We start from the raw sequence: 22,658 nt of genomic DNA, 5'->3' as shown, positions 1-22,658 counted from the left end.
TCAGAATGTTTTAGGTATCTAAGGCCACAGTTGGCTATTATGGGCCCTTCTGACGGTAAATGGAATGCACTGAAAGCCTCCCAGATCACTACTAAGCAGAAATTCTATCAAAAATTTTAATAGTAACAATCAGTTAGCTTACATTACCTTCCTAACAATCCTATGAAGTAATCCTCACCACTATAGTAAAATGGTGAAATTTTAAAGTAGCTTTTAGAGCATTTAAAATATTCAATGCTTATCTTAAAAGTGTTAGGCTCTCAGTCATGTCCAACTCTTTGGGACCCCATGAACTGTAGCCCTCCAGGCTCTGTCCATGGGATTTCCCAGGTAAGAATACTGGAGTGGGTTGCCATTTCCTTCTCCGGGCGAACTTCCCCACCCAGGAATCCAACCCTCATCTCCTGCACTGCAGGCAGATTCTTTACCATCTGAGACAATAGGAAGCCCACTTTTCTTAAAAGGTAGCCACAATTGTCTTAAAGCCACTAGCTTTTAAGTGCATTTAAAGTGTAGTGTTAAAAAATAAATAAAAAAATAAAATAAAAATAAATAAAGTGTAGTGTTGGAGAAGACTCTTCAAAGTCCCTTGGACTGCAAGGAGATCCAACCAGTCCATCCTAAAGGTGATCAGTCCTGGGTGTTCATTGGAAGGGCTGTTGAAGCTGAAACTCCAGTACTTTGGCCACCTGATGCGAAAGGCTGACTCATTTGAAAAGACCCTGATGCTGGGAAAGATTGAGGGCAGGAGGAGGAGACGACAGAGGATGAGATGGTTGGATGGTATCACTGACTCAGTGGACCTGGCTTTGGGTAGACTCCGGGAGTTGGTGATGGACAGGGAGGCCTGGTGTGCTGCAGTCCATGGGGTCTCAAAGAGTCACGACTGAGTGACTGAAATGAACTGAAAGTGTGAATACTGTATTTGTTGAGTCCTTTTGGAGAGAGGATATGGGACTCAGGACCCCTAACCTTTTCATTAACAAAACATTTACATTCTACTTTTCAATAACTCTACTGTATAAGGAATGGGATCCTCTAGAACGGATGAGTTTCAGGATACAGTGTCCAAAATAGAGGCAAAAAGAAATATACTGAGTATAGAAATTTACACCTTCACGATAATCTCACTTTAAATTATGTATTCCAAAGTAAAATAATTGACAGCCTAGGTCACAGCTACCTTTCATTGGTGTGACTACAATCTCCGTGTATTCGGCATTATTTAATAACGTCGTTCTACTGAATTAATTGATAAAATGAAGTCAGAAAGTAATAATGTGGCTACTTTCCTGACGCGAGAGCAGAGGCTGCTGGCTTTCGCGTATCAAAAATGCCTCGACATGAGGGACGCGAAGGGGTCGGCTATCTAAGGACTGCATAGCTCAGGATAGAGAGTTCTGCCAGGCCAGCGACTCCTGTTCTAAATTCATACCCTTATTTAGACCTCGGCACCACCCCCAACTGGAAACAGCCGGATGGCTCACTGGTTAAAGGAAGTGACTGCAAGCAGCTCCTGACCCGGAATTAGATCCTGGCCCCGCCCCCTCCGCCAGGCTTCGCTCTGCAACAGGCGTGGGTCACGCTCTCGCTCGCTCGCTCTCTTTCTGCCGCCATCTTGGTTCCGCGTTCCCCGCACAGTAAGTGCTTGTCTTCGCCGCTACTTTTTTATCCATAGCCATCCGTCTTTCTTGCGGCCTGAGGCGCCGCGCAGAATAGGAGCTAAGGATAATTAGAGGTTTTATGGGGTCATGGGGCTCCTATTCAACCCTGGGCAGTGTGGCCTTGGGGCCTCCGGACAAAATGGGGTCTGCTCTTGGTGTCCTGGCAAGAGTAGGGCATAAGGGCCAGGGAGTCCAGAGCTGGGGAGATGGGAGCCGTTGGGGATGGAAGTGGGGTGCGTCTGCTGTTGGGACCGGCTTCGCCAGAACCCAGAGGAGGTTAAGGGGTCACAGCTTTGGAACAACCACCCCCACCCCCGCGCGCGCTCGCGCGTGTATACACACACACACCCTTATTGTGACAAGCCAGTGTTGGGACTTAAGACACCCTCTGTCCCCTTCTGAGTCCCGGAAGTCAGCAAACGCGGGTCGTGGAGGTCCTCGCCCAGAAAGCGCGCGGGGGAGAGGGGGCGCGGCGTTTCAAGGTAGCGTCTGAAGTCTCCCATCCCGTGCTCAGGAGCCAGACCGGGATCCTCTCCCTCGGGTTGAGAACGCAGTGATAATTGCTTCTGTGTGGGATTTGGAGTGTGGAATAAAACGAATCCCTGGGCACTGGGAAATCCGCTCTCCGCGGAGTGAAGAGGAGCGACAAAAAAAAGGTGATTCTCTTGATCAAAAATGTGAGGGTTACGTCGTGTTTTTCACCTATTCCAGCTACTTTGGGGAGGGCTGTCCCACACACCTTTACGGTATTTAACAGCCCTCAGCAGTTTTAAGCGTGACTCTGGATTGGACAGCAGAATGGATCCTAGTCAATTCAGGCCTCCTTTTTATTCCCTTCAGAAATGCCCGGTGAAGCCACAGAAACCGTCCCTGCTACAGAGCAGGAGTTGCCACAGCCCCAGGCTGAGACAGGTAGGTTCCCCCTGGACCCCTTGCCCTTAATTAAGATTGTAAGATTGGCCCTAAAATCATTTGGTGGGTTAAGTGACAAATAGACTGTACTTAGTATTGGTTCTCATTAAAGAAGATGGGTCTGTAGCTTTACCAGGGAGGAGAGTCCATAATAGTAACTCACCTATGGGAAATAGGTGATGCACTGGCAGGCCAAGGAGACCTGAGCTTTTGTGAGGTCCCAGCCAGCAAGTTGAATCAAGGTTTTAGATGGCGGTGCTTGGCGTTGTGCCCTCATCACATGCATGGATGAGGTGTGTGCTGGTGGTAAATGTGTTCTGGGCCCTGGGAACCTCCTAGATTGGTTAACTTGTTTTGTGGATTGGTGCTGAGCTGTTTCCAGTGTCCCGGAACAATGCCTGCATCAACAGCTTATCTGGAACCCAGGAATGAATTAGAGCCTTCTTTTGACTGCTCTTCGGCTTTGAAATTAATGAATGTAGAAGGTAGTGTAAATGCAAGGTTTGAATTCTGTTTAAAATACATCTCTACAAAACCTGAGAGGGGGTAGTGAAAAAAACTTTTATGGTAGTCTTCTTGCTGTTCAGTTGTGCAGAAGTAAAGGAAGGGAATCTTCAGGCTATGACCTCCATTCTTGCCTCTCCCCGCCCCCATGGTAATTTTTTTTTTTTTAAACTCCACCTGTCACTTAAGGGCAGTTTCTGTCTCCTGGAATTAAAATAGTTGAAAGCATTAAGGTTCTCCCTCCCCACCTGTCTGATTTTAGCAGCTGAAAGGATTAATACAGCTGCTGGAAAAGAAAAAGGAGGGGGCCTCTGAGCTGGGGAATGAGCTATGTGAAATCCTTGAACTACTGGGACTTAAGGAAGGTTAAAAAATAAAGGAGTAGTCTCTGAAGATTTGTAGTTTCAGTGTTGGACAAAACTTTAAGAGAATCTCAACTTGATTTTACAAGTGTGGAGACTGAAATTCAGATGAATTTTAAATAATCTGAATCAAGCTTCAAAACTAATGCTGTTTGCTTCCGAAGCAGTCCTCAGAACTGTTAAACTTATTCCTGAGTATTTTGAGATTGCATTGTAGGTTAGATTAAGTGCCTGTGATGAATACTCAGGGTTTGTTTTGGGGGGGGGGGGTTGATACATAACTATAACTAAATAATTATTAGAGTAAGTGAGGAAACGGACTTAGGAAGTTGGTTATGGTGTCTAAAGCAAGTCATTTGGGCCTTATCCCGGAGTTTTGAGGTTCAGTGAGAAGAAAACATTCTAAGTTTCAAATTCTGATTAATACGTTTGAGAGCATTTGCACTGTAGTCATAGAGACTTTGAGCTACCAAGTTTCCAGGAAAGACTGGTTTGAGCCTACCTCTGTAGTAGGGTACTCTTGGTTGAGTGAACTGTGAATCTGGATGCTCTAGGCTTTTTTAAAAAATAATAATAATACTCCCTTCTAGGTGTTGAGCAGTCATTCAGAATCTTTTGCACAGCTTCATTGTGGTGCCAAGTAATGCCTGTTTGGCACAGTGGCATACTCATCCAGCTTAAGGGGTGGGGACCCAGTGTATTCTCTCCACAGTCTAGTTTGACAAGTTGGATTACAGTTTCCTACGCTTGTGACTAAGCTCTGTTACTCGTGGTCTGATTCATCCAGATTGATGTCTGAAGAGCTAACATTGCTTAGAGACTGTGGAGTCCGCACTTTTGCGGTTGGTTTTTTGGTTTGTTTGATTTGGGTGAGTAAAACGAGGTATAGGGAAGCTCGGTGACTTAGTATTTAATATTGAGTATTCTGAAGCCTGAGCATTTAGAGACCTGTTTTTCTCATTCAGCTCTGATTCTCCATTATTATTGCCACTCACTACCTTCCTTGTTCTAGTTTTCAGCATTTGTTTCAGTTCATGCTCCTTGACTGGATAGAGTAGAACTTTCTAGTGGTGACTCCGTGGTCTGTGAGAAGGTCTTAGGGTCCCTTTGAGGTGGGAAGAGAAGGGCACATCTCGGAAGGAACGGTAGGAAGCCTGCTGTTGCCAACTTACTCCTGGGCTGGAGCTCCCCAGTTAAAGACCAACAGACGGCTCTTGGACTGTTCTTCACCCTAAAGTGGTTTACTTATTTTAGTAGATTTGGGAAAGGAGAAGAATGAGGTATTCTACTTGACCTCTGAAGTGTGTTTGGGGAGGTCGCTGTTGCTTGTCACCTTTGTCTAATCCTGCGTGGTCACATTCGTTCTCAGATTTAAACTTCCAGTGTTTCTTGTGTGAGGCATGTTGTACCAAGTCGGGCTGTATAACTCACTTTTGTTTTTTCCTCCCTCTCCTCCTCCATCCCCCCCTTTCCTGGCTTTTCTCCTCCAGCTGTGCCGCCTGTGTCTCCAACCTTGAGCGTCACTGCTGCTCCAGGGCAGCCCAAGCCCGCCCCCGCCCCTCCCTGCTCCCTGGCCTCCCAGCAGTGCCCTGTGGCAGCCCCTAACCAGCCTTCCCCATTCCTTTCTCCCTCGACCATGACCTCAGCCCCTTTTGAAGCTCCTTTTCTGCAGTCATCCCATGGGACGGCCCTGCCTCTGGGAGCTGCCCCTCCCACTGACCCCCCCATTTTCTTACCAAACCTAATAGGGCCTCCTATCTCCCCAGCCGCCTTAGCTCTGGCCTCTCCCATGATAACTCCAACTCTGAAAGGTGCTCATTCCTCCTCAGCCCCCTTGGCTCTGGTGGCCGTGGCTCCCCACTCAGCTCAGAAGAGCCCTGACGGCCCCCCTCACCCCCGCAGCGCACCTCCCTCAGTTGCCGTGGTTGAGTCAGGGCCAGTGACATCGCTGTCAGCTCCAGTTGCTTGCTCAGAACCAAAGCCCTCTCCTAGTCAGGCTCCCTCTCAACTAACTCCTAATCCAAAGGATACCCCCAACCCTCCAAGTATAGTCAGTGCTATCCCTTCCCATCTTGTAACTCCTTTGGCCTCTGTTCCGTCTGAACTAGCCTCATGTTCTCAGATACCACCCGCCATCCCTTCCCCTCAAGTCAAAGGTGTCCCCATCTCCTCAGCTCTGACTACTCCACAACACCCTGTGAGCCTCAGCCTGAAGGGTCCACCTGCTGCTCCATCTCTTCCAACTCAGTCCTTTGCTGTGGCTGCTGCGTCCCCCCCAGTTTTCCTCACTTCTCTGGGCTCTCATCTTACACCTTTACATCAGAGTTCTCCTGTCCAAACTTCAAGTTCTAATATTCTGTCAGATCCCATAGAAGGTACTATTTTTGTAGATCATTCTTCTATGGATCCCTGTTACACTTCTCAGAGATCTGTAATTCCTCCCCTTCCTTCCAGAAATGAGGTGGTTCCTACTGCTGTGGCTGCTTTTCCAGGGGGGGCTCCCACTTCCTCTCTGGCTCTGTCTGCTGACAAAGGCATCTCTGCTGTCCCTGACCTGGTCTCCTCAGATGTCGCTGCCTCTTCTCCATTATCTCCTCCCGCCCCTCTCATTCTCAAAGATGTTCCTAGTGCAGCAGCCCTGGCAGCGCCTAAGAATCCCCCCTCTCCCCAGAGTACATCACCTTCTCCAGAGACGGCTCTTTCTCCTGAAGCCACCCTGGCAGCAAAAAGCTACCCAGAGCCTCTCCCTGTAGTGAAGCCAGCCAGCACTTCTCCCTCTTCTCTGAGTGCTAGCTCCCCAGTCTCTGTGATCAACACAGATTCTTACACAAGCCCAGACCCAGCTAACCTGCTTCTCAAAAGTTCTTTCACTACCCCAACTGTAGCTCCATTTCCTTTGGAAAGTGCTGCCATTGATGGAATGGCTCCTACAGCTGCCAAAGGTACTTCCACTCCTTCCACTCTAGCCAGTCCTTCCACTCTTCCTACTTTACCACTGATGCCTCCAGCCTCTGAAAGTTGCCCTGTGGCTCCAGCAGTGACTTTGTTTCCCCAGAGTGCTTCTCCTTCTCTAGCTCCTATGGCACAGGTCCCTGAGATTCCCAAGTCTGAGTCTTCTACCCTTCTGCCTCCAACTCATACTCCTCAGGGTGCAAAGAAAGTTCATGGCATTTCTCAAACCTCACCATTGGCATCTGTGGCTTCCCCTCCTGAAGGGTGCCCAACTGAGGACTCTGGTGCTTCTATTACTGCATCTTCCAAAGGAATGTGCCTTGCTGACTCCCCGTCTCCTTTAGGGACTACTGTGTCTCCTCAGCCTAAAAGAATTCCAACCAAGAAGGGTTCAGCTACTGCTCCCTTAAGTCTTGCCCCTTCTGCTTCTAAAAGTGTACCTGCTATCCCTGATACTCCTGCTGGAAATCTCTCATTCACTGTTTCTCCAGTTGAAGCTTCGTCTCTTCCAGAGGCCGATCTTCCTTTTCATGTCTCTAAAGGATCACTAGTCGAGAAGCATTCCCCTACTCCCCCATCCCCCAAAGAGACTCCTGTTCCCCCACCTATGGCTCCTTCCCCCAAGGAGGGGCCAGCATCCCCATCCCCTAAAGAAACCCTTATTCCTTTAGCTGTGACCCCTTCCATCCCCAAAGGAGCCCCAGCAACTCCTTCCCCCAAAGAGGCTCCCACTCCCCTAGCTATGACGCCTCCTTCCCCCAAAGGGAGCTCAGCAACCACATTACCTAAAGAGACTCCACTTCCTGCTGTGACCCCTTCCTCCCCAAAAGGAGCCCCAGCAACCCCTTCCCCAAAACAAACCCTAGCCTCTCCACCTCCCAAAGAGGCTCCCACTTCCCCAGCTATGGCTCCTCCCTCTTCCAAAAGAACGCCAGTTAACCCACCTCCAAAGGAGGACTCCACTCCCCCACCTGTGACTCCTCCCTCCCCCAAAGAGAGCCCAGCAACTCCATCTCCCAAAAAAGCCCCGGCTAGCCCACCTCCAAAGGGTGAGTCCACTCCCCCACCTGTGACTCCCCCCTCCCCCAAAGGGAGCCCAGCAACTCCATCTCCCAGAAAAGCCCCAGCTAGCCCACCTCCAAAGGGTGAGTCCACTCCCCCACCTGTGACTCCCCCCTCCCCCAAAGGGAGCCAGCAACCCATTCCCAAAGAGGCCCATACCACCTCCAAAAGGAAAAGTCACTCCCAATCTGTGCTCCCCTCCCCCAAAGTAGCCCAAGCAACTCCATCCCCAAAAAGCCCCCGCTAGCCCACACTCCAAAGGGTGAGTTCCACTCCCCACCTGTGACTCCTTCCCTCTCCAACAAAAGGCCCCAAGCAACTCCATCTCCCAAAAAAGCCCCACTAGCCACTCCATAGGGTGAGTCCACTCCCCACCTGTGACTCCCCCCTCCCCCAAAGGGAGCCAGCATTCCCTACTTCCAAAAGCCCAGCTAGCCACCTCCAAAGGGTGAGTCCACTCCCCCACCTGTGACTCCCCCCTCCCCCAAAGGGAGCCCAGCAACTCCATCTCCCAAAAGAGCCCCAACTAACCCACCTCCAAAGGAAGAGTCCACTCCCCAACCTGTGACTCCCCCCTCCCCCAAAGGGAGCCCAGCAACTCCATCTCCCAAAAAAGCCCCAGCTAGCCCACCTCCAAAGGGTGAGTCCACTCCCCCACCTGTGACTCCTCCCTCCCCCAAAAAGGCCCCAGCAACCCCATCCCCCAAAAAAGCCCCAGCTAGCCCACCTCCACAGGGTGAGTCCACTCCCCCAACTGTGCCCCATCCCTCCCCCAAAGGGAGCCCAGCAACTCCATCTCCCAAAAAAGCCCCCAGCTAGCCCACCTCCAAGGGTGAGTCCAACCCCCTGTGACTCCCCCCTCCCCAAACGGAGCCACAGCAACTCATCTCCCAAAAAAGCCCCCGGCTAGCCACCCAAACGGGTGAGTCATCCGCCACCTGTTGACATCCCCCTCCCCAAGGGAGCCCAGCAATCCATCTCCCAGAAAACCAGCTAGCCCACTCCAAAGGGTGGTCCACTCCCCCACCTGTGACTCCCCCCTCCCCCAAAGGGAGCCCAGCAACTCCATCTCCCAAAAAAGCCCCAGCTAGCCCACCTCCAAAGGGTGAGTCCACTCCCCCACCTGTGACTCCTCCATCTCCAAAAAAGGCCCCGGCAACTCCATCACCCAAAGGAACCCCCACTCCATCTGCTATGACTTCTCCCCCCAAAAGGGGTCCAGCAACCCCACCTCTCACAGGAGACCCTGCTCCCCCATCTGTGGCTCCTCTCTCCCCCAAAAGAGCCTCAGCAATTCTGGCTCCCACAGAGTCTCCAGCAACTCCAGACCCCAAAGAGCTCCCCACTTTCGCAGCCATGACTCCTTCCCCCAAAGAGGCCTCAGCAACACCATCACTGAAAGGAACCCCTGCTCCTTTAGCTGTGGCTCCTCCCTCCTCCAAAGGGACTCCGACCCCCAAAAGAGCCTCAGTAACTCCAGCCGCCAAAGAGGTCCCTACTTCCCCAGCTGTGACTCCTTCCACCAAAAAAGCAACAGGAACCCCAGTCCCCAAAGAGGTACCCACTCCCTCAGCTGTAATTCCTCCCTCCCCAAAAAAGTCTCCAGTCCCCAAAGAGGGCCCAGCAACCTCATCCTCCACAGGGGCTCCCACTCCCCCAACTGTGATTCCTCTCTCTCCCAAAGAGGCCCCTGCTTCCCCAGTTTCAGTCACATGTCCCTTGGGGTCCACTGCCCCTCAGGCATCTAAAGGGCCCCCAGTAAAAAAAGGCCCCACAGCTGTCAAAGCAGCGCTTGATGGTTCAGCTCCAGAAAGTGCACCGGTCATCACAACTCCCACTCAGAAAGGTCCACCAGCCAAGAAGAGTTCTGTTTCACCACCTGTCTGCCCAGATCCCTCAGCTCAGAATGGTACTAAAGGACCCCTTCCTGCAGTGGCTCCAGCTCCTCTACTGACAGTCTCTACTCAGAAAGGTTCTTCTCCAAAGGCTCCAAAAGCCCTCCCTGTCTCTCCCTTAAAGGGCAAGGATTCTCTCCATTCCCCAAAGGGCCCCTTGGCTCCTCCTCCTGAGTCAGAGACATCTACCCATTCAGCAACAGCTGCCCCAGAGAAGGTCCTTCCTAGAGCTGGATCAGCGTCTGTCTCTCCAGCACCTACCCCGTCAGTCTCTCTGCCTCTTGCTTCCTCCCCAGTTCCCCCTCTGCTTCCTAAACAGCAATTTCTGCCGTCCTCACCTGGGCTGGTGCTGGAATCACCCTGTAAGCCCTCAGCCCCTGCTGATGAGGATGAGCTGCCGCCTCTGATTCCCCCGGAACCAATCTCAGGGGGAGTGCCTTTCCAGCCGGTCCTCGTCAACATGCCCACCCCCAAACCTGCCGGGATCCCTGCCCCGACCCCCTCTGCCAAGCAGCCTGTTTTGAAGAACAATAAGGGTATTTGCCTTGGTTTGCCGTGTGCATGGTGTGTTGCCCACAACCCTCCCGGGCTACCCACCGATACTAACCATAGGGTGCGCCGCTTTCTCCAGGACATCTGCTTGTGTTTGGGCATAGAACGATAAGTGTAAATGCAGAAACTCTAGGAATGTGAGACAGTCTTGGTTTTCGCCTCAGATAGTCCATTGTGTATTATCTTGTGTAACGTGGTCCAGACTAACTCTGGGTCCCTCATCTTCCTTACCTGACTGATCTGACACTGAAAACCGAGACCTCCTAGACCTTTAATCTGCTCTAATCTCTACCACATCACTAACCTTGTCCCTGGGCCTGGGATTTGCTAAAATATTGGGAAATGTAGAACTGCTTGAATTTCTTCACATCTTAAACTTGGTAATAACAGTGCCCAGGGACTCTTTTCCTCCAAGCCCTATTTTTCCTAGCCAGAGAATGGTGGAGGTGTATGCTTTTTCCCTCAGTAGTCTGTTGATGCTTGGCCTTTGAATTGAGGGAAACTTAAATATGTGAGTTACATTTGGAAGAAATGGTTGAGGTCATAGGACAATTATCTAGAAGTGACTATTAGAACTATAGATCAGCATTTTTAGCATCTTCGAGTCGTGTTGATTAGATCAAACTGCTAGGGTTAGCAGTTTCAAAATAAAGCTAAATGTGTACACAACTGCTTCTGGCCTCCCCCAAACCAGTTTAAAGGATGAGGGGAAAGTGTCTCTCCGCACAACGCCCTCAAGACTGCCTCCACGATGTCATCGTAACTGTTTTCACTGAAGTATTCCTGGAGGCACCCTGCCCACCAGAACCTTTCTGAGACGGATGGGCTGTTGGGTGGAATCTGGCGTTGCATAAATCATTGGTATTTGCCTGTGCCGAGAAGGGAAGAACTTGAAGGAGAAGTCGCAGTTACGCAAACTGCTTAGCTGTGCCGAGCGTTTCTGGGGCGGGGTCTTTAATGGATGTGTGCACACTAGTTTGTGACTGACTTACAGGCTGTCATACTGCATGAGCCAACTTCACATAAGTCCACTGGTTTGCACTAAATTTTCTGAGGTCTGGTGTAAACCAGTGACTTTTGGTGTGGGCAGGCCATGGTGACGTCCTCTTGTAATCTTTACTTAGTAAACTAGTAAAAGTTATTTGCCATTCTAGGGTCTGGAACAGAATCTGATAGTGATGAATCAGTCCCAGAGCTTGAAGAGCAGGATTCTACACAGGCAACCACACAGCAAGCTCAGGTGGGTATTAACTTACTAGTGTAAGTACTAGGGTCAGAGAAACATTGGTGAACCAGTGTTGATCAGAGAAAGCTGGCTTATGCGTTTGGAGCTGTGAACTTTCATAAAGGGAAAACCACGTGGGGATTTTGGTATCCAGGTCTTCCATTCCAGTTTACTCACAGCTATTTTATTTTCTTAGCTGGCAGCGGCAGCTGAAATCGATGAAGAACCAGTCAGTAAAGCAAAACAGAGCCGGAGTGAAAAGAAGGCACGGAAGGTAAGAATTGAGGTTATAAAGTTAGAGGTTCTGATGGAGCAGCTTTCGAAAGGGGGATCTGTGGTAGAACTGAAAAGGTAGTGGCAGGAAGCCTGAGAATCAATGATGTATTCCTGTATAAACTTTTCTTTCTTATCCACAAAAAGTCTTTGCTTAGAATGTAGTTTTGTTGAGTGTATTTCCTGAAGCTGGTTCTAAAGAAGTTGACAACCTATTATTCTTTTTCATTCTTTAGGCTATGTCCAAACTGGGCCTTCGACAGGTTACAGGGGTTACTAGAGTCACTATCCGGAAATCTAAGAATATCCTTTTTGTCATCACAAAACCAGATGTGTACAAGAGCCCAGCTTCAGATACCTACATTGTTTTTGGGGAAGCCAAGGTAAGGAAAGTTTTCTTGAGAACTGCTGTAGACCAGGATTTCTCAACCTCAGTGCTGTTGACATTTTGGGTCAAATAATTTTTTGTTGTAGAAGGGCTATCCATTAAGCAGTATCACTTGTAGTTGTGATAACCAACAAAATTTCCAGGCTTTTGACAGATATCCCCTGGGGAACAAAATCACCCTCCAATGGAGGGCCACTGCTTTAGACATAAGCTATTTCTTTGTCTACAGGGATATCTCAGTATAATCTGAGTTAGATCAAGTGATTTAAGGCTAGGTAGTAAGTTAATGTGATTTAGATTTAAGTTAGATTTAGAGTGAGAGTTTGGGAAAGATATCATTTTGTTGATTGACTGCGATTGATCTACTCATTTGAATCTGTACTTTCTGTCCTATAGATTGAGGATTTATCTCAGCAAGCACAGTTAGCAGCTGCTGAGAAATTCAAAGTTCAAGGTGAAGCTGTCTCAAACATCCAAGAAAACACACAGACTCCAACTGTACAAGAGGAGAGTGAAGAGGAAGAGGTATATAAGGAAATCTTTTGTACCTTAAATCCTCTCAAGATAATACTGTGTTTGTATTGATGGGTGTGTTCTATATGGTTTTAGGCTCTCCATGAGTTAAGTAGCTTTTGACTTATGTTAAGTACTATCTGTTGATTCAGGAGATGCCTGGCAACTATTGAAGTTGTTCTTGCCTTTAGTTTATTAAGTATTTTTTCCTTATCTTAGGTTGATGAAACAGGTGTGGAAGTTAAGGACATAGAATTGGTCATGTCACAAGCAAACGTGTCTAGAGCAAAGGCAGTCCGAGCCCTGAAGAACAACAGCAATGACATCGTAAACGCTATTATGGTGAGTGTCCGGCTTCTTCCTGGGCTCCCTCTGCCCTGACCAGTTGTGGGTGACTATTTTTTGTGCTTAATATCAGCCAATTAAGAAGCCTCTTTCCAGAGCCTGTTCTGCGTTTTCTTGGATTTTAGTGACCTGTATTCTCTGAATTTGCCTGTAACCACTTCTGATGATCTCTTTTCTCTTACAGGAATTAACAATGTAACCATCTGAAAAGAGGACCTTTTTTTGGTGTTTCAAAAGAGTAACTGCAGCTGGGTTTGAAATTTGTACTGTTTCTATCATTAATAAAGTTATGGCTTCTTGTTGGATGAACTCGGTGGGTGCTTGATCTCTTCAGCGAGGTGGGGGGACAAAAGCTCTAGAAATGAAAACACATTTATTTGTAACTCTTAAGACCTCAGCTTCAGTTAAACAGGTTTAATGCCACAGGTTTCCCTCTTAACGTCTCAGCCTTTTCACCTCTTGTAAGAAGATACTGTTCATGTTATTAGAAACTTGTTTTCAGAGACTGCAACTTAACTATAAGTTTCTCATTTCTTTCCTAGATGTTAACTCTTAGCAAATCCTGATTTTTCTTTATTAATAATTATCCCCTCCTCTGACCTATGATCTTTCTGAAAACATTGGGACTCATCTGGCGTCTTGTCAGGTAATAGCTTGGTACAGGGTTGGAAGTAACAGATGTGAAATGCTTGCCACAGAGGCCAGATGAGGCCCAGTATGTATTCAGATAGTACTTTGTAAAAAAGTGAAGATACTAGGACTTTCCTAGTAGTCCAGTGGCTAAGACTCCTCACTCCCGATGCAGGGAGCCCAGGTTAAATATTTTTTTAAAGGAAGGTACCTCATGAAGAGAGATTTTTGACTAGAGACAGTGCGCATGCTGTGTGCTTTTAGACGTACAGACATATTGATCTATAAATTATGATTAGGGTAGCCATAATTGTGCTACGATAGTAAATGAAATCAAAACTGCTTCAGGCAAACTGGCACATACAGTTTAGCCAGTCGTGATAAATACACAATACAGATAACTCTAGAAGTCATAAGAACAGTGAAGTTTGTGAGTTTAGGTTATTCAGTTCAATTGCTCAGTCGTGTCCAACTTTGCAACCCCATGGACTACAACATGCCAAGCTTCCCTGTCCATCACCAACTCCCATCACCAACTCTCAGACTCGTCCGTTGAGTTGATGCCATTCAGCCATCACGTCCTCTGTCATCCCCTTTTCCTGCCTTCAGTCTTTCTAAGCATCAGGGTCTTTTCTAATGAGTCAGTTCTTCCTATCAGGTGGCCAAAGTGTTGAAGCTTCAGCATCAGTCTTTCCAATGAATATTCAGGACTGATTTCCTTTAGGATTGACTGGTTTGATCTTGCAGTCCAAGGGACTCAAGAGCCTTCTCCAACACGACCGTTCAAAAGCATTGATTCTTCAGCACTCAGCTTTCCTTATGGTCCAACTCTCAACACCCATACATGACTGACTACTGGGAAAGCCATAGCTTTGACTAGATATACCTTTGTGGGCAAAGTAATGTCTCTGCTTTTTAATATGCTGTCTAGGTTTGTCATAGCTTTTCTTCCAAGGAGCAAGCGTCTTTTCATTTCCTGGCTGTAGTCACCATCTGCAATGATTTTGGAGCCCAAGAAAAAGTCAAAGTGTTTCCAGTGTTTCCCCATCTTTTTGCCATGAAGTAATGGGACTGGATGCCATGATCTTAGTTTTTTGAATGTTGAGTTTAAGCCAGCTTTTCCACTCTGCTCTCTCACTTTCATCTAGAAGCTCTTTAGTTACTAGGAAGTGGTTTGGCGGAGAGCAGAGGGCTAAAATTTGAAAATAGGAAGGCTACATTTTAAAAAAATTAGACGCTGTGGTACATTTTGGGAACTAAAGTTTAAATCTTTTTACTATTCTCAGTCCCTTTGAGAAAGTAGGCATTATTTTAGGAGTTGGGATTAAGACATGAGGACCAAAAGGTTAAATGACTTCCCCAAAGAGCAAAGCCTTTTCACTGGTAGGCTATCCTAGAGAAGAACAGATTGACGTCTGGCTGAAAATAATGATCTGCTTCTATTTCTCTGGAGTAAAACAATCATTAAATGAACAGAAGTCTCAAGAGGCTGAAGTCTGCCAAGTCTGAGTCAGGTAGTAACTATTTCAGGAGAAATTAGGGATATTAACTCCCATTTCCTCACCCTTCCCTCTACAGAGAGAACAAACTGCCAGTTCTTGGTTACATTTTTAGAGTAGTATCTTGTTCAAGGCTATTACTGCCGCTGATAACTGTAGTGTATTCCCGTTTCAAACTATTGCTACCCTTTATATCATGTATTACAGGCATTTGTTGTTTAGTTGCTAAGTCGTGTCTGACTTTTGTGACCCTGTAGACTATCACCCACCAGATCCCTCTGTTCATAGGATTTCCCAGGCAAGAATACCAGAGTGGGTTGCCATTTCCTTCTCAAGGGAGTCTTGCCAACCCAGGGATCAAACCCGTGTCTGTTGCTTGGCAGGTGGATTTTTTAAACTGGTGGAAGTCTTGATGGCTACCAACTGATCAGGTGGGGGTTTCTGAAGATTGAGAGTAACTTTTTTTTTTTTTTGGCCATGCCATTTGGTTCAAAGTCGGTGTGTAGGATCTTAATTCTGGACCAGGGTAGAACCCTGGGCCTTAGCAGTGAGAGCCTGGGGTCCCAACCACTAGACCACCAAGGAATTTAAGGTAACAGTGAAGTTTGGCCGTATCAATTGACTTTTCCTTTCAAGAACAATTTCTGCAATGTTGTTTTTTTTTTTTAATTTGTTTTTTAACATTTACTATTTATTTGGTTGCACCAGCAACTTGGGATCTTCAATCTTCATTGCTGCATGCAAACTCGGTTTTGGCATATAGGATCTAGTTCCCCAACCAGGGATCAAACCCTGGCCCCCTGCATTGGGAGCGTGGAGTCCCAGCCACTGCACCACCAGGGAAGGCCCTGCAATGCTTGTTTGATACTGTTTTTACCCACAGAAGAGCTTCTGTCAAAATTGAAGTCAATCTTACCAAACCCTTCTACAGCCATATCAACTAAGTTTATGTAATATTCTAAATTTTTTGTCATCATACCAATAATCTTCACAGCATCTTCACCAAGAGTAGATTCCATCTCAAGAAACTACTTTGTTCATCCTTAAATAGCAACTCATCCATTCAAGTTTCATCATGAGATTGCAGCGATTCAGTTAGATCTTAAGGCTCCACTTCTAATTTCTAGTTCTCTTCCTATTTCCACATCAGCAGCTACTTCCTCCACTGAAATCTTGAACCCCTCAAAGTCATTCATGAGTGCTAGAATGAACTTCTTCCAAACTCTTAACACTGATGTTTTGACCTCTTGAATCACTAATGTTCATGGCTTCTAGAATGGTGAATCTTGTCCAGAAGGTTTTCAATTTACTTTGCCTAGATTTATCAGAGGAATCATCATTGCAGCCTTATGAAATGTATTTCTTAAGTCATAAGACTTGAAATTACTCCTTGATTCCTGAACTGCATCATGGATATGTTCAGAAACAACGTTAATTTCACTATACATCTTTCAGGGCTCTTGGATGACCAGGTGCATTGTTGATGAGCAGTAATATTTTGAAAGGAATCCTTATTTCTGGCAGTTAAGTCTTAACAGTGGGCTTACAGTATTCAGTAAGTCCTGTTGTAAGCAGATGTGCTATTATTATCCAGACTGTGTTGTCCCAATTACAGAGCAAAGGCAGCATAGACTTAGCATTTTTAAGAGCCCTACGATTTCCAGAATGGTTGATAAATGAGAGCTGGCTTCAATTTAGAGTCACCAGCTGCACTATCCCCTAATGAGAAAGTCAGCTTGCCCACTGAAGCTTTTCAGCCAGGCATTGACCTTTCTACCTATGAAAGTCCTGAATAGTATCTTTACTGAAATCTGTTATGTAGTGTAGCCATTTTTATTAATTATGTAAGCTAGATTTTCTGGATAACTTGCTGCAGCTTCTGCATCAACACTTGTTTCATCTTGCACTTTTATGTCATGGCTTACTTCCTTATACCTCATGAACCAACTTTACCAGCTTCAGATTTTCTGTCTGCATCTTCCTCACCTCTCTACTGTCATCAAATCTAAGAGAGCTGGGGCCTTGTTCCAGATTAGGCTCTGGTTTAAGGGAATGTTGTGACTGGCTTGATCTTCTATACAAACCACTAGAAATTCTCTGTATCAGCAATAAGACTGTTTTGCTTTCCCTTGTGTGTTGCTGAAATAGAACTTTTAATTTACCTCAAGAAATTTTTTGTTGCATTCACAACTTGGCCAATTGTTTGGGCAATTTAGGCCTAGCTTTGTTTTGGTAATTTAGGCCTAGTTTCAGCCTATCTCTGCTTTTGACATGGCTTCCTCGCTAAGTTTAATCATTTCTAGCTCTTGCTTTAAAATGAGAGATGTGAGTCTCTTCCTTTCACTTGGACACTTAAAGGCCATTGTTTGGTTATTAATTAGCCCTAATTTCAGTATCCTTGTGTCTCAGGAAATAGGGAAGCTTGAGGGGAGAGAGAGAAAGAGATGGCTGGTCAGTAAAGCAGTCAAAACACATTTATCGAGTTCACCATCTTATATGGGCATGGTTCATGATGTCCTAAAACAATTACAGTGGTAACATCAAAGATCACAGATCACTGTAACAAATATAGTAATTTAAAAGTTTGAAATATTGTGAGAGTTACCAAAATGTGAGAGAGACATGAAGGGAGCAAGTACTGTTGGCAAAATGGCGCCAATAGTTGACGCAGGGTTGCCACAAGCCTTCAACTTGGAGAAAAAAAACACGGTGTCTACAAAGCAAAATAAAACTAAGAATGCCTATAACTCCTTCAACCATTTTTTATCTACTACCCTTAAAATGGACAACTAACCTCCTCTGCTACAGAATGATTAAATATTTAGTTCTCAAATTAGGGGATGTATAGTTTGGATAAACCTGTTAAAGAGGAATTGTTCCTTCTTAGTTCTCAAACGGATTAAATACCTATGTTCAAATACTCAATAGGCCACTTATCAGTGAAATCTCAAGTAATCTCTGCCTCCATCTGTAACAGTAGACCTAATACTCCCCAAACATATATAGGATGGTTAGAAGCATTTGATAAGAATTTGAAATTGGCACAGGTTATTTACTAAATCACCCTTCTGATTTAAAATAAAAATGAAAAGGATTTCCCTGGTGTTACAGTGGATAAGAACCTGCCTGCCAGTGCAGGGGACAGGGGTTTGATCCCTGGTCCAGGAAGATTCCACATGCCACGGAGCAGCTAATTCCGTGTGCTGCAACTACTGAGCCCGCACACCAATAAGAGAAGCCACTGCAATGAGAAGCCCACACGTTGAAAAAAAAAGTAGCCCCTACTCGCTGAAGCTAGGGAAAGTCTCTGCTCAGCGACAAAGACCCAGCGCAACCAAAAATACATACAATTAAAATAAGAAACGAGGACCTTCCTGGTGGCACAGTGGATAAGAGTCCTCCTGCCAATGCAGGGGACACAGGTTCGATCCCTGGTCCTGGAGGGCTCCACGCCCCCAGAGCGACTACGCCCATGTGCAACAACTGCTGAACCCACATGCTGCAGCAACAGAGGACCGCGACGCCCAACAGAGGACCGCGACGCCTAACAGAGGACCGCGACGCCTAACAGAAGAGCGCAGTGCCTAACAGAGGACCGCGATGCCTAACAGAAGGCCGCAACACCTAACAGAGGACCGCGACGCCTAACAGAGGACCGCGACGCCTAACAGAGGACCGCAATGCCTATAACAGAGGACCGCAATGCCTAACGGAGGACCACAATGCCTAGACAGAGGCTGTGCCCACAGCAAGAGGCCCCTGCGATGAGAAGCCCATGCCCTACAACTGGAGAAAGCCCGGATGCAGCAACGAAGACCCAGTGCAATCAAAGGTAGAGATAAACATGTGGTTTTTGTTTGTTTGTTTCTTGTTTTTTGTTTTTTTTTTAAATTTTTTTATTAGTTGGAGGCTAATTACTTCACGACATTTCAGTGGGTTTTGTCATACATTGATATCCATAGATTTACACGTATTCCCCATCCCGATCCCCCCTCCCACCTCCCTCTCCACCCGATTCCTCTGGGTCTTCCCAGTGCACCAGGCCCGAGCACTTGTCTCATGCATCCCACCTGGGCAAACATGTGTTTTTAAATGAAAAATGAAAAGCTCCCTAATGGGCCAGTTTATTTACTTAGCGAGAGTTCATGTTTCAACCATTCACTTAAATTCTCTTTCTTTATTTTTGACTGCGCTGCAGTCCTAACTGCAGCACGGGCTTTTCTCTAGTTGCAGCGAGCGTGGGCTACTCTCTAGCTGAGTTTCGCGGGCTTCTCGTTGCAGTGGCGTCTCGTGATGCAGAGCACTGGCTCTAGAGTGTGTGGGCTCAGTAGTTGTGGCTCAGGGGCTTAGCGGGATCTTCCCTGACCAGGGATTGAACCTGTACCTCCTGCACTGGCAGGCCAATTCTTCACCACTGGGCCACAAGGGAAGCCCCATTCACTTAAAAATGGATTCTTGTTTCATTTTGCTTTTTTAGGCCATGCCGTGCAGTGTTTGAGCTCTTCGTTCCCCAGTCTGGGGTCAAACCCACGCCCCCCTGCACTGGGAGACAGACAACCACTGGGCCGACAGGGAAATCCCCAAAACTGGCTTTTTAAACTCCTATACATGGGTTCCTACTCCTAACATACATTTATAATATACCAAAAAAGTTAGTGTTCTGCAATTTTAAAACTTTAAATAAAATTGTATATTACATATCTTCATGCAAATTGCTTTTCATTTCAACTTACTTTCCAAGATTTATCTATGATGATAGATATATTCATTCCCTTCCCAGTCCACTGTTGTCTTCCTTTTATCTCTACTTCTCCAGGAACTGTTTCTCATCCAGGGCACCTAGTTGCTAAGTCCAGTGGACGGACACTTCATGCATGGCTGCATTTGTCTTTCTTCAAATTAACTTTCTTAACATTATCTAGCCTGTCAAAATTTTCCCTTATGTATTTTCTGCTAATACAGTTAATGAATGACACAGCTATTCATTCAGTCACGTTAAAAAAAAAAAAAAAGGAATTCCCAGGTGGTCCAGTGGTTAGGACACTACATCCTCACTGCCACTGCCGAGGGCATGGGCTCAGTTCCTGGTCGGGGAACTGACATCCTGCAAGCCATGCAGTGCAGCCAAAAATTAATTAAAAAAAAAAAAGTAACTTGGTCTTTGCAACAAATTGTGTCAGGAAAACTAGATATCCACATGCAAAAGAATGAAGCTGGACCCTTATTTTACCCCATATACAAAAATTAGCTGCAAGGAATTCCCTGGCAGTCTGGTGGTTAAGAGTCAGCACTTTCACTGCTGTGAGCCTAAATTCAGTCCCCTGGTCAGGGAACTAAGATCCCATAAGCCTCATGGTGTGGCCAAAAATATATATAAAAAATAAACAATAACTACAAATGGATCAAAGACCTAAATGTAAGACCTAAAATGATAGAACTCTCAGAAGAAAACAGGGGGAAATCTTCATGGTCTTGAATTTGGCGACGATTTTATAAAACCACAAAAGCACAAGCAACAAAAGAAGGAATTAGATAAATTAGATTTTTCACCAAAATTTAAAATTTCTTTGTATCAAAGGACACAAATCAACAAAGTAAAAAGACAACTCAGAAATTGGGGGAAAGTACCTGCAAATGACAATTTGGGGGCCATAATAGGTTAGTATCTACAGTGTACAAATAACTACAACTTACTGGGCAAAGGACTTGAATAGACATTTCTCCAAAGAGGTTATTCAAATAGCCAATAAGCACATGGAAAGATGCTCAACATCACAAATCATTAGGGAAATGCAAATCAAAACTACAGTGAGATACCACCTCACAAGCATTAGAATGACTGCTATCAAAAAATAAAATAGATGACAAGCGAGGATGTGAAGGATGGGAACACTGCTCTGCTGATGGGACTATATAGGACTTCAGCTGCTACAGAAAATGGTATGGCAGTTCTTAAAGATCAACAATAGGATTACTGTGCGATCCAGCAGCTCCACTCTGGGTGTATGTACACTCCAGTCAAAATCAGGGCCTCGGAGACTTCTATACACCCATGCAGCATCATTCACAATAGTCAAAACGAAGAAACAACCTAAGTGTCCCTTGGAGATGAAGGAAAAGGCAAAATGCAGTATATACGTATAATGGAATATTATTCTGCTTTAAAAGGAAGAAAATCTGGCACATGCTATAAGAGTAAACCTTGATATTAAGCTAAGTGAAATAAGCCAGTCAAAAGAGACAAATATTAATGCATATGATTTCACGTATATGAAGTACCTAGATTAGTCAAATTCACAAAAACAGAAAACAGAACGGTGGTTGCCAGAGGTTGGGGGAGAAAGGAAGGGAGAATGTGTTTAACGGGTACAGAACTTTAGTTGGGGAATATGAAAAATTTCTGGAGACGGATGGTGGTGATGTTGCACAATGACAAGAGCATAATCCCAGTGAACTGTACACTTAAAAAATGATTAAAAAGGTAAATTTTATCTTGTGTTTTTTTTTTTAAAGAAAAGTCTTGTCATCCTGACCCCGTCACAGACTCCTGTTGATATAGGTACTTCCATGTCTTGGAAACAGTGCTGCTGTGAACACTAGGGTGCGTGTATTTTTAAACAATCATTTATCTAAAAATCTTATTATTTTTGGCTGTGCTGATCTTCGTTGCTACACGTGGGCTTTCTCTAGTTGCGGCATGAGGGAGCTACTACTCTTTGCTGCGGTGCACAGGCTCTAGGGTGCGTGGGCTCGGTAGCTATAGCACACAGGCTTAGCACACATGGCATGTGGGATCTTCCCAGACGAGGGGTGAGCCCATGTCCCCTACCTGGGCAGTCCTTTTTTAAAAATAATAATTTTGTTCTTATTTACGGCTGTGCTAGGTCTTCATTACTGCCCGTGGGCTTCCTCTAGTGTGAGGTGACAATTAGCAATACTGAGCATCTTTCTATGTGCCTGTGGACCATCTGTGTCTTCTTTGGGGGAATGTCTATTTAGGTTTTCTGCCCATTGTTTTGATTGGGTTGTTTTTTTTGATACTGAGTTGTATGAGCTGTTTGTGTACTTTGGAATTTAACCCCTTGTTGGCAGCATCATTTGCAATATTACAGCTGCAATGAGTGGAACTCTTCATCGTGTATGAGCTTCTCATTGCAGTGGCTCCTCTTTTGAAGAGCACAGGCTCTAGGCAGAAAGGTTTCAATAGTTGCCACACACAGGCTCAAAGGTTGCAGCTCAGGGGCCCTAGAGCATGATCTCAGTAGTTGTTGCCCTCCCACACGTGGAATCTTCCCCAACCAGGATTTGAACTTGTCTCTTGCACTGGCAGGCAGATTCTTTACTACTGAGCCACCAAGAAGGCCCTTATGTTAATTTTTGATTGAGTACTCTGACATGAATATTACTTTGTTGGATTCTCGATGTTTTTGTATTTCTATAAACATTCTTGAGATTTTTTTCTGAGGTGCAGTTAAATTACTTGCAAACAGTTTGATTCTTTTAGGTCTTACTTTCAAACTTTGTTAGATGAGGGCAGGGCAGAGCTTGGTCTAGGGCTAATTTTTTCCCAGTACTGAAGCAAACTCTCCTAAGTACACCTACTCAATCATTTATGAGGTTTTCTACCCTGGCTGGTGGGAATAAGCATCATTCCTGATCTTATCTTACATTCAAAGCTGTCTTTGTTTCAGGTGGTTCTTTCCCCACCCTAAAGGTTCTTTCCTCAGGTATCTGCACTAAACAATACTCAGGAAAAGACCTAAGAGGGAACCCCTAAAGACTTCTAGAAATCTTTCCGTGTGCATCTCTCTTTTCTGACACTTCACCCCACGACACCTCGGCCTCCAGCTGCTCTCAGTCCAGTTCAGTCACTCAATGTGTC

At 45.9% G+C, this 22,658-nt stretch overlaps 1 protein-coding gene and 1 long non-coding RNA gene across 6 annotated transcripts; one reads left to right on the top strand and one right to left on the bottom strand.

The window, feature by feature from the left end:
• Positions 1-1,502: 1,502 nt before the first annotated feature.
• On the top strand, positions 1,503-12,956 carry NACA (nascent polypeptide associated complex subunit alpha). Of its 5 annotated transcripts, none has more exons than XM_043446823.1 (9): positions 1,518-1,640; positions 2,179-2,320; positions 2,505-2,576; positions 11,058-11,143; positions 11,325-11,402; positions 11,638-11,784; positions 12,186-12,314; positions 12,522-12,644; positions 12,832-12,956. In XM_043446823.1, exons 3-9 carry the CDS (start codon positions 2,507-2,509, stop codon positions 12,844-12,846), a joined length of 648 nt encoding a protein of 215 aa, XP_043302758.1. In that variant the 5' UTR covers positions 1,518-1,640; positions 2,179-2,320; positions 2,505-2,506; the 3' UTR covers positions 12,847-12,956. The 5 variants fall into 5 exon arrangements, with proteins under 5 accessions (XP_043302756.1, XP_043302758.1, XP_043302757.1 ...); XM_043446819.1 differs by lacking the exons at positions 1,518-1,640; positions 2,179-2,320; positions 2,505-2,576 and adding exons at positions 7,206-7,581; positions 8,043-8,196; positions 8,470-9,887; XM_043446820.1 differs by lacking the exons at positions 1,518-1,640; positions 2,179-2,320; positions 2,505-2,576 and adding exons at positions 7,207-7,581; positions 8,043-8,100; positions 8,470-9,887.
• On the bottom strand, positions 7,375-8,600 carry LOC122427385. Its single transcript, XR_006265409.1, has 3 exons — positions 8,484-8,600; positions 7,896-8,114; positions 7,375-7,530 (listed from the first exon to the last, which is right to left on the bottom strand). It is a non-coding gene; the product is annotated as an uncharacterized LOC122427385 (long non-coding RNA).
• Positions 12,957-22,658: the final 9,702 nt, after the last annotated feature.

This window comes from Cervus canadensis, chromosome 25 (assembly GCF_019320065.1).
Source record: "Cervus canadensis isolate Bull #8, Minnesota chromosome 25, ASM1932006v1, whole genome shotgun sequence".
Taxonomy (NCBI): domain Eukaryota; kingdom Metazoa; phylum Chordata; class Mammalia; order Artiodactyla; family Cervidae; genus Cervus; species Cervus canadensis.
Note: the sequence above shows the minus strand (reverse complement) of the source record. Positions and strands in the feature narration are given on the sequence as shown.

What these genes read in the sequence shown, in the direction of transcription:
- NACA (XM_043446819.1), top strand. Translation starts at nt 7,299, where the DNA reads ATGGCTCCTCCCTCTTCCAAAAGAACGCCAGTTAACCCACCTCCAAAG. An exon ending in TGTTTTGAAGAACAATAAGG is followed by an intron (nt 9,888 to 11,057) that starts GTATTTGCCTTG and finishes TTGCCATTCTAG; the next exon opens with GGTCTGGAACAGAATCTGAT. An exon ending in GTGAAAAGAAGGCACGGAAG is followed by an intron (nt 11,403 to 11,637) that starts GTAAGAATTGAG and finishes TTCATTCTTTAG; the next exon opens with GCTATGTCCAAACTGGGCCT.